This window comes from Ursus maritimus, unplaced genomic scaffold (assembly GCF_017311325.1).
Source record: "Ursus maritimus isolate PB19 unplaced genomic scaffold, ASM1731132v1 scaffold_27, whole genome shotgun sequence".
NCBI classification, from domain to species: Eukaryota; Metazoa; Chordata; class Mammalia; order Carnivora; family Ursidae; genus Ursus; species Ursus maritimus.
Genome location: NW_024425230.1, coordinates 37,730,419 through 37,742,885, shown reverse-complemented (window position 1 = coordinate 37,742,885; position 12,467 = coordinate 37,730,419). Strand labels below are relative to the sequence as shown.

The 12,467-nt window shown below is 51.1% G+C and overlaps 1 protein-coding gene across 4 annotated transcripts in view; it reads right to left on the bottom strand.

Moving 5' to 3' along the window:
* Positions 1–2,042: 2,042 nt before the first annotated feature.
* PARP16 (poly(ADP-ribose) polymerase family member 16) overlaps positions 2,043–12,467 on the bottom strand; it is a 21,677-nt gene continuing 11,252 nt past the window's right edge. The window contains exons 2-6 of one of the 4 annotated variants that reach the window (XM_008708679.2): positions 11,620–11,757; positions 9,255–9,461; positions 6,429–6,600; positions 4,863–5,004; positions 2,043–3,504 (exon numbers count right to left, since the gene is read on the bottom strand). In XM_008708679.2, coding sequence (XP_008706901.2) covers positions 3,369–3,504; positions 4,863–5,004; positions 6,429–6,600; positions 9,255–9,461; positions 11,620–11,757 — 795 coding nt within the window. In that variant the 3' untranslated portion in view covers positions 2,043–3,368. The remainder of the gene's footprint in view (positions 3,505–4,862; positions 5,005–6,428; positions 6,601–9,254; positions 9,462–11,619; positions 11,758–12,467) is intronic. The other 3 variants (XM_040643104.1, XM_040643105.1, XM_040643106.1) reach the window with 3 other exon arrangements.

The window sequence follows — 12,467 nt, the reverse complement described above, 5'->3', positions numbered from 1 at the left end:
TCAAAAAACATAATTTTTTTGAAGATTTTATTTATTCATTTGAGAGAGAGCACGAGTGGGGGGAGGGGCAGAGGGAAAGGGACAAGCAGACTCCCTGCTGAGTGCCATCCCAGGACCCTGATCATGTCCCGAGCCAAAGTCAGACGCTTAACCGACTGAGCCACCCAGGCACCCCACAAAATACAATTGTAGATATTTTTTATTGAGGAAGGAGTACAGGAAGGCAAAAGGGCCCGTGCAGTCATAATGTAGTTCTCCCCTCCTCTTCCTTGCTGCTCATTTCAACCCTCAAGACTCCAGGGATCTCCTTCCGTCATATCAAAACGTACCTGTCCAATGGCCCCTCACTAGCCTAGTAGGTCCTGGAGGATAGGACCATTCTTCATCCATCCTCAGGTCCTCCCCCCATATGCTCAATGCCTGCCCCATGCTCACATCACATAGTGCATTGATTCTGGGGGACACAGAGGGAGGGCAGAAACCTCAGAAAAAAAGAAAGGCTAGGTTTTAAAGAAATACTGCCTGAGAATTTTTGGAAACTGTGCACAACATTTCACGTCTATGCAGTCAGACTTTGTCCACATCCCCTGTGCTGCACTCTACTGAAGACTGTTCCCACCAAATTCAGCAATGCTCTCCAACTTGGTAAATCCAACGGATACTTCTCAGGCACCGTCTTCACTGCTCCGCAGCATCTGACACTGCTCAACAAGGCTTCCCTTTTGGCTTCCATGACACTTTGCTGTCTTGGTTTCCTCCCATTTCCCTGGACATTGCTGCTAGGTCTCCTTTGAATGCTCATTTCCTCTGCTGGGCCATTAAAAAATGAGTAATACCAGCTGCAACACACCAGCTATTTGCTCCTTGCTGAGCCCTTCTGTGTCAGTTCTGTGAATCCTCAAAACCATGCTAGATCTATTCTGCAACCACCAGCCAGAGTGATCTTCCCGGAAACCAACCTGATCCTATCATTTCCTTGCTTAAAACCTAACGGCTCTCCCTGGCCTCAGCTCTGATGGTCTTGCGTGATCTGGCCCCTGCGTACCTCTCCAGCCCCACTGCTCACCACGGCCTCTTCCTGTGTGACCCTCCTTTTAACTTCTCCAGCGAGAACTCTAGGTCTTTACATGTGCTGTTCCCACTGCCTGAAACACTCTTCCTCCACCTCTTAGCCTAACACCAATGGCTCTGTCGGGTTTCAGTTGAACACCACCTTTGCTGGGAGCCGGGGGTGGGGGTGTCGATGATGATAATTGTGAGTCACACTGAAACCTACCCAGAGCAGCTCCCAGCTCTGTGCCGCTTCCTATGACCATGTAGCAGCCTTGGGCAAGCTATGAAACTCTCCGGGACATCGATTTCTCATCTGTTGTCAGGATTAAAGAAATCCGTATCCGTAGGTGCTCTGCCATGCCACACGTGTCATCTCCATATTTCCCGACCCCAGACGAAGTTGAGCCTTCTTGCCAAGTATTTCCCAAAACCCCTTTCTAATATCATATAATCCAACCTCACTCCTAAGAATGCCCGTCCATATCCCCACCTGGCCAGACCTCAGCTCCAGGAGAGCAGGGCATTTTGACCTTGATCCCGCTCCTATTTCTAGGGCCTGGCACACAGTAGGTGCTCGTATTTGTTCAATCAATGACTAGAATTCTAATACCTACTAGACAGCCAGGTGTTACAAGCTGTCCAGCAAACTGCTACCTTGAGCAGGGAAGGGAAGAGAGGATAAAATTTCTAGCAACAAGCTCTATTTTATTACACGGCAGGCTCCCACTGAGGCTGAAAGCAGTCACAAAGACAACTTGGGGGGCGCCTGGGTGGCACAGCGGTTAAGCGTCTGCCTTCGGCTCAGGGCGTGATCCCGGCGTTATGGGATCGAGCCCCACATCAGGCTCCTCTGCTATGAGCCTGTTTCTTCCTCTCCCACTCCTCCTGCTTGTGCTCCCTCTCTCTCTGGCTGTCTCTATCTCTGTCAAATAAATAAATAAAATCTTTAAAAAAAACAAAAACAAAAACAAAAAACAAAGACAACTTGGTAATTAGGAAAATACCTTTATTATTTTTGAAATGTTGCCATAGTCAATGTAAAAACCATGATAGTGGCTTTTTCACAACATCACAGATTACAGAAAACTGACTTTCCACCTTCTTTACAGAAATCTACCCCCCAAATCAGACAGGGCTCCATGATGGCTGAAACAGGGCGGGAAGGAAGGGCAGAGAATCAGTGAGGACAACTGCAGCTCCCCTGGGCAGCCAGAGGCTTTCTCTGCGCTTTTAAAACCCAGGTTGAGTCCCAAAGACATGGGACCCTTCCAAGGGAGGCTCAGTCCATGCACATTTGTGGCAGACTGAGGCAGGCCACTGTCCTGAAGGCCGGCAGCCCACAGAAGGCCTGCGGCGTGGCACCTGTGGCTGGGAGGCCACAATCAAGGCAGCTTCGTGAGAACGAGAACAGGAGGCAGGCCTGCGGCTAAAATCTCTTTCTCTAAAACATGGCCGGGAAAGAGGCTACAGGCACTGGCCAAAGAGTGCTCTAGGTTTAGAAATCTCCCCTTTTACTCAGCTCCCAAAGATGAATTTGTCAAATAGCTATTTAAAAAAAAAAAAAAAAAAACAGAACAAAACCCGACAACAAACATGTGTTTCCATTTCAGCTATAATCAGCAGTGGGTAATTTTTAGAAAAAGATGACATGAGTTGCTCATTGTCAAGTTTGTCTTTTTTATCAGGTCTCTGGCTCCTTCCTTTCTCATCCATGGTTGGGGCGGGGGAGGGGGGCGACAGATGTAGCCAAAGGCTGTTTGTGGATTTGAGAAAACCGTGAAAACGTTTTGCACTCACATACAAAGGCTGATGGAATTCAGAAACGATCCCACCGATTTTTATGAGAAACATGACTGTTCCTCTTGGGTGTCTCAAGTCAAAACAAGGCAACCGCCCAGTGATTTATAGTCCCCACTACACATGTTCCGCCTTCCAGAAGGCATTAGAGAAAGGCCCACCGTCTGCCAGGAGCAATTGTAAACATACCACGGACAGCTTGGACACTTTGTTTTTAAAGACAGCAGGACTTTTTCCTTTGGCCCTGGTGGAAAAGCCAACTCCCTAGGATTGTTTAGGAAGGAGCAGGCGGGAGGACTCCCCTGAACCCTCAGAGTGAGGGGACTCGTGGTCCCCACGGACCGGAGTGCGGCCGGGAGCATCAAAGACAACCAATACATTTGTGGCATATGAAAATTGTCCTGTGGTCCCCAGCTGGCCCCCAGACTCCACCCAGTTGGACGCGGGGCACGGGAGGTACAGAACAGGCTATCGTAAGGCACGTGGTTGAGGTGGCCCCCACACCAGGCCCAGAGGGATTATCTCTTTGCTCGATTCCAAAAGTGTTGGAAAGCTGAGGAGTTGATGGCACTCACGATAAGCAGCAGCAGCAGATATAGGGATATCATGACCGTAAACCAATGGCTGGAAAACCAGGACAGCTGGCTGGAAGCCCTGCTTACGGGGAGAGAAAAAAGGGATGTTGGCAAGAAGAGAAAAATATTTTTCTTTTTTAAGTGTAGGCAACAACTTCTGGCTCAAAGAAGATGAAATGATGAATTTCATCCTCTGGCTGAGCCATGAAATGAAGCTTCGTGCGTGCTCCTTTGCTTAAAAAATCCGGGGCTGTTTGCCCTGGCACCGACACATCTTTCACCAGAACGTTTTCTAAATGTACAAAGACAGCTATGCAATGAGCTCACCCTGACCTTCTCTCTTACGGTTCCTCTCGTACCTTTTACGACCCGTCTTTTCTTCGGCCAGACTTCGGTATCTAGAAGAATGACCGTGCTCAGGGTGTCTGCCCAGATGGCAGCAGGTGGCAGGTTATTTAGCAAAAGCCTTTTCCCTTTGAGACATGTACAGATATCAGTCCGAGCCAGGGAAATCCTCTTTGGCCCCTGGGACATGATCTAAAGCGTCCAAGTGTGCGTTCAAGAGACACTCCAGGGAGAAGTGGGAAAGGAATGGAATTTTCAAGCAGAAAAAGCCAGCTGGTTTTAAACCAAAGGAGAATGTTCCTCAGACTCAGGAACCCTACACAAATTTCCCCCATTGTGGGGGACGGCCGGGGGACGGGGGATTTCACTGGTTTATGAAATCTTGAAGCGTGGAAACCACTGGAGTGGGGCGTGTTAAAAGTGACCCCCTTTCCTATCTTACCTGCTCCTCTGCTGCTCGTCCCCATCAGAAGCTCTGCCCCAGACCCCAACAACGCGACAGGATCTCAAAGTGACCCTTGGCCCCAGAGAACCCCGCACATCCACCCGGGACCACACAGCTGAGAGGGGAGGAGGCACCCACCATGGCTCTGAGGGGCTGAAGGTCTGTTGCGTTCAACGCCCTCATTTTAGAGAAAGAGAGGAGGCACCTCAGGTGCAGAGGCGAGCGGGCGGTGGGTCGGGGGCCACCGCAGGGAGGGAGCGAGCAGGGCGGCCCACGCGCCCAGCCAGGCCCTCGCGCCGCCCTGCCCCTCAGCGTCAGCTCGGGCGGTGGGTTCCACACCGCAATCAGGAGCCCGGGGGGCAAAGGGGCCTCGTGCTCTGGGGCAGCCAAGTTGGCTTCGTCCAGTCCCTCGTGTCATCTGTGTTTCCAGGTCTCTATCTTCTTCACGAGAACACGCGGTCCTTCTCAGGGCCGGGACATCTCCTCAGACCCGTCCCCCTCACCCCTGCCACGTGCAGCAGCGCGTTCTACCGTCTGCCCACGGCTCAGGTCCGAGGCTGGGCGCCAGCGAAGCCGACAACGAGAACGCGGCGCCCTGCACGCCGCTCTGGGTGCTGCCTGGGCCCCGGCGGGGACGGCCTCCTTACCTGCTGGGCTGCTTCTGGGAGTACACCAGCAGGTACTTCACCCGCAGGAGCTGGTTATTGGTGACCACCAAGTACCTTGGGGGGACGTCTCCCCCTTCACTGTGCTTGACTCTCGCTCTCCTGCGGTCTATCTCCTTGGAATCTGAATAAGGAGAATTAAGTACAGCTCTACTGGGGGGCGGTCAGGAATAAGAGAAGCAAAGTATGACTAGAAACAGGTCAAGCCTCCTGGTCGTGAGGGTGGAGAAGTCCCGGTGGGCTGAGGAATGGCCTGTGTGTACGAAGCAGCTTAAGGAAACAGGCGAATCTGACAAACCAGAGGAGGTGAAAAACAAAAACAAAAACAAAATCCCAGGAAAATAATAAGGGATACACGAGGAGAGAGAAACCGAGTTGGAAAAGCAGAGGGAAGTGGATTAATGGCCATAACAAAAAAATGATCTGATCTGGGCTTAGGTACAGGACTTGACCTAAAATGAGTCTCTTAGCAGGCATTTTAAATGAACCATCCAGATTTTCGAGCTTCTTAGAACTCCTACGTTCCACCCTTTGTACCAAGACTTGTTTAAAAAACAAAACAAAAAACCCCGAACGTTTTAATAACATGATGAAGCTTTACAAAAACAAACAAACAAACAAACAGAGCTATGTGACAGCAGACACTGCAAGGTTTTGTTCTGATGTTTAAGGTCAGAGTTTGCAAACTTCCTAAGAATTACGAATGCAAATACTCATGCTGCCCGGTTTGGAAGGGTGGCGTCAGACCTGGGCCCGTTCCTCAGGATTCCAGTTGTTTTACATTAGAGACCAGGAACAGACAGTTTTCTCAATTCTCCTTTTTTCAGTGGAACCAACAGGTCAGTTCTGGAGACTAGAATAACAGCTCCGTGACTCTTCTGCCTCTGACGGCAAAAAGGCAGGAGGCACAAGGCAAAGACTCGAAGGAACATATCAGAGTGGACAGAGGTGGCTCGCTAGGCGTCTGCTCCCCAGAGAGCCCGGGATTTACTCCCCGCGGCTTTGGTTGCCTCTCGTGTCCTCTGGGGACCCGGGAACACACCAGAGTAGCCTGAAGGGACAGGGTCTCGATCCACGGCTCTAGCTTCAGTTTAGCAAATACCTACTGAATGTCAAGTACGTTCCAGGCTCTCTGCAGACACCAGGTGCCCAAGAGTAACTGAAACCCAGTTTCCGCCTTCAAGGAGCCCACACCCTGGCCTCACATGCTCACTCTTCTCTATTGAAGCCCACCTCCTCCCCAGAGCTTTCCCTGAGCGCTTGGATGTACTGTGAGTGATTGCACCTTCCTCTGAGCTGCCCCTGCAGACCTTATCAGCGCCTCCCCCAGCACTCTCCGCCCACCACCTTGTAGTAAGTGTATCTCTTCCATTGTGTGTCCCTAAGGAGACTGCTCACTCCTCGAGGGCAAGCTCCTGTCCCACGTTGCTTTGGACCCAGCCCATCCCTTAGCAGCCAGTGGGTGCTCCACTCAACAGAAGGGCCAACGGCAAGAGCCCGTGCATTTACGAGGCCTGCAGCCCCGGTCCAGGCCAAGCGCTCACTCACCCTTCTTCTTCATTTGGCACTTGACGTCTGGATGATTGATGACTTCACACACAGCCACGCAGCTGAGGAGGGGGCCAAGGAGGCTTCGCTGCCATCCCAGGCCGTGGGGGCTATAAATGAGGGCCAGGCTCAAGTCACTGGTGAGGTAGGTCCCTTCCCCAAACAAGGACGTCTGGAATGCAGAGGTTAACAGAAAAGAAACAGGGCTGAGTGAACGTAAAGTCGGCATGGCAAGACGACGTAGGTCTTTCTTCAACAAAAGGGTAAACACAAAATTCTCAAGCCTCTTTTTCTCCCAGGAAAAGGCATATAATGTCAACTCATTCTAACACATCACCACAGAGTATAATTAAACACATTCCTATCTGACGATGGTTTAACCGATTGCGGACGTGCCTGCCTAGCCTGGCAGATTAGTGGTCAAGGCTGAGTGAGAGGAACTTAGGGATAAGAGTCCCAACAGATCTGAGTTTGAATCCCGACTATACCTCCGACAAGCTGGAAAGTTAGAGAAACTCTCTGGGCCTCAGTGTCTGCATGTACAAAGTGGCGATGGGAGTATCTCCTTCACAACGTCAAAGACGAGGATTCAATGAGATAACGTCCAAAAAGCACGGAGCAGGACACCGGGCACGTGAGAGGAGTGGGCGTGTATGTCACACCATACTAGTAATTCCTGTTACGTGACGGCATTCAGCACGGCTACCCTGACAGCCCTGCAGAAGCCAAGTCACACACTCACACACCGGGAGGGGGCTCACATTTGAGGGTGGGAGGAACCTAAGTCGTCACGTGGAAAAGACATGAATCTCAGACCAGAAACTGTAACCAAATAAGGTGGGCCTGTATTGGGGGCAGGGTCAGTGTTACTCTTCATGTCGATGTTAACCACGAAAATGTCCAAAATCGAGGAGGCAGGTCCCTGGTGGTGGGGACCTTGATGTCCTCCACGAGGAAGCATGTCAGGTGAGAGAGAATGAGCCCAGGTGATATACCTGCAGGCTGAGGCTACAGCAGGCAGAGCAAACACATCTTCCATCCATGGTAGACCATGGCAAAGGGTCAATAATCAACCATGACGCCCAACATAAAAATACCAGTCGTGGCACTCATCCCAGAATCCTTCTCATTTCAGGTAGCTGCTGCCAGTGGACGGAATTTGAAATTCAAGTTGAAATTCAATTGCTACCTTTGGGCTGCAGCGTCTGTTTCTGTTGAGTGAACTCGAAATGCTCACTGAACGTCCTAAGCTTGGGAACTGAGAGATGTCCTATCCAGCGGCACCAGGCTGCCACAATTCTAAGCTGGTTTGGCGAGGCTTAGGGGGAATGAAACAAGACTTTGCTTTACCTTTGAGAAGCCCCTTGCCATGTAAGGCAGTGTCCCCATGTCTCGGAAGCTGACACACACCTTCTCCAAGGACACTGGATGTCATCTGATCTGACTCCACGCCCATTCTTAGCTCTGGCTGCCATATATACACAGACTAGACCCCTCCACTCGAGAACCTCAAGCAAGACTGCTGTGAGCAGAGGCGCACAAGAGTGGGAAAGGTGGGGTATCTGCACCATGAAAACAATCTCGCAGCTTCGGCTGGTAAGTAAGCTCCCTCAAGCAGCCCCTCACTGAAAACTGACAGAAGTGGCCAACAGAGCACCCACTTTAGCAAAGGACTCTCACGGGATGGCTCTACGCAGCAAGTCCCCAGACGGTGAAGTGAATGTTTGCTGTACAAGCCTGTAATCTGCAGGCAGCGTCTCCAGGCCGGCTCTGCCGCGAAGCACAGGCCCCCTGGATTCCAGTAGCCTGGCCGTAATAAGAAGCTGAGAGCCAGTGTAAACAAGCCCATCATCCCATGCAAAACCCAACTGCACTAATCAGCTACAGCAGTGCTGGAAAAGTCTCTCTAGCCCCGGGGCTGCATCAGCCACCACCGAGCCCATGGCTCATGGAACCAGCCCCTCGGATGAGGCAGATGCTGGCATGACTGGGGGAAGGCTGCAGCCCGCCAATTACCCCAGATTCCCTCCCAACCGCCTATGAAAGCAGCCATTGCTTTCTTGGAGTCTAGTACGGGAAGAGCCCACTTTGCAAATATGAACTGTTTGAATCCTCCCAGCACACCAGCAGGTGGGTAATCACATCCTATTTTACAGATGGGGACACTGAGGCTCAGAGAGGTTAAGGAAATTTGCCCAGGACACAGAGCTTCTAAGGTGGTCTTTTCTGGCTCCTACGATGCTCTTCTCCTAGGCAAGTGCTTCTCAAACATCAACACGCCTACGGGTCCCCTGGTGAGCTTGTTGACGTGGCCCCTGCTCAGGGGGTCTGGGGTGTGCCTGAGATTCCACACGTCCGACAAGCTCTCAGGTGATGTGGATGCTGCCGGGCCAGGGACCATGCCGAGTCACGAGGACTGGCTACACACTGGAATCACCTGGCTTTGAAAGCCCACTGGTATCTGGGCCCCACACCCAGAGATCCTGATTTAATTGTCTGGGATGCAGCCAAGCATTGGGATTTTTAAAAGCTCCCCAAGTGATTCCAGATGGGCAGCCAAGGTTGGGAACCATCTTTAAATCAATACTTCTCGAACTGTAATCAGCCTAGGAATCAGCCGGAGACCTCGTTAAAAGGCCGGTTCGAATTCAGAAGGTCTAGGGTGGGCTCAAGACTGTGAATTTTCCCAGGCTCCCAGGTGCGGCTGCTACTACTGGTCTGCAGACCACGCTTGGGAGTGATAAGGCCTTAGTGAACCTCTCCCCCCAGCCCCCACCAGCAAATTCCCCAGGGTTCTGACCCCCACGTAGCAGGCTTAGGCCCCACCTTGTTCAGGTGGCAATGCAGCCCATTGTGGATGATGGAATGGAAGTTTTCGAGGCGGCTCCCGTGGAAGGCGTAGATTAGGTCCCGTTCTCCTCTGGTCTCATAAAATTTGGCGTTCGCTGAGTTGGAGTATTCAATTTCAAACAGGAAGTCCGGCACGGGGACAGGCGTGTGAGGGGCACCAGTCAGCTTTTGGATCTTTTCGAACTTGAAAACATGTGGGAAGTCGCAATTTTATTTGGGAAGCTGGTAAGATGGGTTGCCAAGATGGCCTCCTAAAGCTTTGGGCTTACCTCCTATGGGCTCTGCTCACGAGAATACAGACAACAATTTATAAATAAGCTCAGAGCTTAGAGCTCAAGGCTGCTTCCCTCTGATACTGTCTGTCCCTACACCAGGCTGCGAAGCATGAACTCCTGACTAAAGACCACCTCTAGTTTTCGTAACACCACCACACCCATTTCCTCCATTTCATCTTTATGATAATCTCAGGCAGCAGAAAGGTGTGATCAATGGCAAAAATGGCCAAAAACTTTTCCTCCCCACCCTGTCCATTTGGCCCTCTGTAAATGAATTTGCAGGCGGAATTCCAGAACTCCATCAAGAGGTGGCATCTACTTCTCTGCCCCCTTGAATCTGGGCTTGGCCATGTGACTTGCTTTGACGCTGGCAAATACATAGCAAGCAGAAACTTGAAAAGGGCCTGCTGCTGCTGCGAACCCTTCACGGCCGTGGGAACAAGGCCTGTTGGCCTTCAGGAGGACGAGGGCCTCGCAGAGGAGGCCCCCAGCACAGCAGCCATCCCAGCAGCAGGCCAGACATGTGAGGCTATCCCAGGTCATCCTGTCCCGTCCTGAACAACCCAACTAACCCGCCGAATCATGAGAAACAATCAGTGTTGTTTTAAGCCACTAGGTTTTGGGGGATGGTTTGTTATGCAACAGAACCTAATTGATACGGAGGAGTAAGCTCTTCCTCTCAGGGCAGAGACCACATCATTTGGGTGATTTCTCAACAGTACATCATAGACCAAAGCCAGTCTGTGGCAAAGTTTTCTCTGGGTGGTGATTAAATGAGGAAAATAAGGACAACGCAACAGATATGTTTATATTGCTGTCAGGTTGCCATGATCCTTTCTTTGTCCTTTTTTGGAGGCCATCCTTCTTTTTTTGTATTAAAATATCCTTTTATACAGTGATCCACGGCAGCCCAATGTCCTTACTCGGGCACAATAAAAAGCTGACAATCCTCACTCCATATGGTGCCAACCCTTCCCATTTTAACAAAATTCAACTGACCCATAATTAAAAGTCAGGGAGCCACTGCCTTAACCACTTTACCTACAGTTCCCGGCATCCAGCAGATGCTGGCCACCCCGTGAGGAATGAACAAATCTCCGTTTAGCAGATGACAGACGTGAGGCCAGCGGCCATCTCGGAGTTAGCACCCAGCCCGGATGTGAATATGGATCTGCTGACGCCCGCTCCAGGGCTCTGTGTTCTGACCCTTTGCCAACACAGGTGCACGTCCCAGACGCCGGAGTCCGAGACACCCAGTTCTATGGCACTTGAGGAGGACTTCTGTCTTTAGCGGGAGCTTATAAAATTAAATGCTCTTAAACTGAAACTGTAAAGTAAAGGACAATACAGACAAACCCCTGCTCCTGCTCGGAGAAAGAGCACCAGATCAGGGATCTGCCACCCCGTGCTCCGAGGGAGATCCTGGCCCGGCAAGGGGAACAGGTCACAGAGTGTCTGGTCTGTGCCAGAAACCGTACTGGGGGAGCCATACAGTCTATCGTAGCTCCCCTCTGAGGTACTATTAATATTTTCAATGTACAAATGGGGAAAAGGAGACTCAATATCGGATGGAAGCGGGATTTGACCCCAGGGCCTGAAGGGTGCCATTAACCAGGTTCTGCCTCTCTGTTTCCTGACAACTGGATGAGGCCAGTGTTTCTTAGGGTGTGGTCAAGGGTTCACCCTTGTTGGATTTACCTGGGGGGCTTGTGATACCCAACATTTCCTGAGCCCCTAGCATGTACCCTAAGGCAAGATTCATTCCTTTCTCACAGCCAGGTCCCTGACAGAAGTGTACTATGCTATTCCCATTTTATAGATGACGAGACCGAGATACTGAGGTGCACCTGGTGGCCTGCCCAGGCTCACGGTTACCAGGGAGAACACAGCTCTGCACTGCCAGCGTGCAAGTTCCTGAGCCCACTCCAGACACAGAATCAGCATCTCTCAGGGCAAGGCCCAGGAATCTGCATTTTCAGCAAGCTTCCCAGGCCATTCTGGTGCACGAGGAGGTCCCAGAGCCCTTTAGCCCTAGGGATCTGCTGTCCTATAGACCAAAGTCTCACCTCTGACTTCCCTGCACTGTGGATTGTCAGGACCTTTGAGGATAAAATCCAGCTCACCAGGTCCCTGGCCCGTATGTCTTTGTCTCCAGAGGACTGGAGAAGTTCTTTCAGGTTGGGTAACTTGCTGGCATCTGCAAGCTGAAGTGAGGAAAAACCTCCATTAGCAAGGATCCTGAACAAAATGATAACCGGGGGCCCTCTAGTGGTGAAGCAGGCAAATTGCACCTCTTTCGTGTTCCAAGGAATTTTTTAAGAGCGAAAGAAAGGTACAGCTCGGGGATCCCCCCCTCCAAATACCAAACGCCAAAAGCCCTGAACACTGAAACATGGTTTGTAACCCATTTGGTACAAAACCTGACCTGAGCTGATGTGAGGCTGGTTTAATCTTTACTTATCCCTCTTCCTGTTACTACTGATGTGATACATTTGGCTGCAGGAATACTAATGTCTGATTATGGGATACCGCTCGCCTCGCTGGAGGTGTTACCAAATACATGGTATATGCAAGTGTGGGTAAAGGGTGAACAAAGCCTCCTCCCTTCAGCATGAGTAACCCCCTGTCAACCTGTCTCCTGGGGACCAGATGAAAGTCGTGTAGCAACTACATATGGAAGCAGGCAACACTGCCTATGGTAAAAATGACCCAGAACGGTAAACTGTACCTGGACTGGAAGAAACTATGAGTGGGGAATCCACAGCTTTGGGCTTCCCTCAGTGTGAGTGTGGGGACTTTTGCTGAGGACCCCAGCAGCTATGTCTGTGGTGTTCTTACGAGAGCCCAGCTTCTGGGGCACATGGGGCTTCGTTGACTGACCCACTCATCTCCTTACTTCCCAGCCGCCACTCTC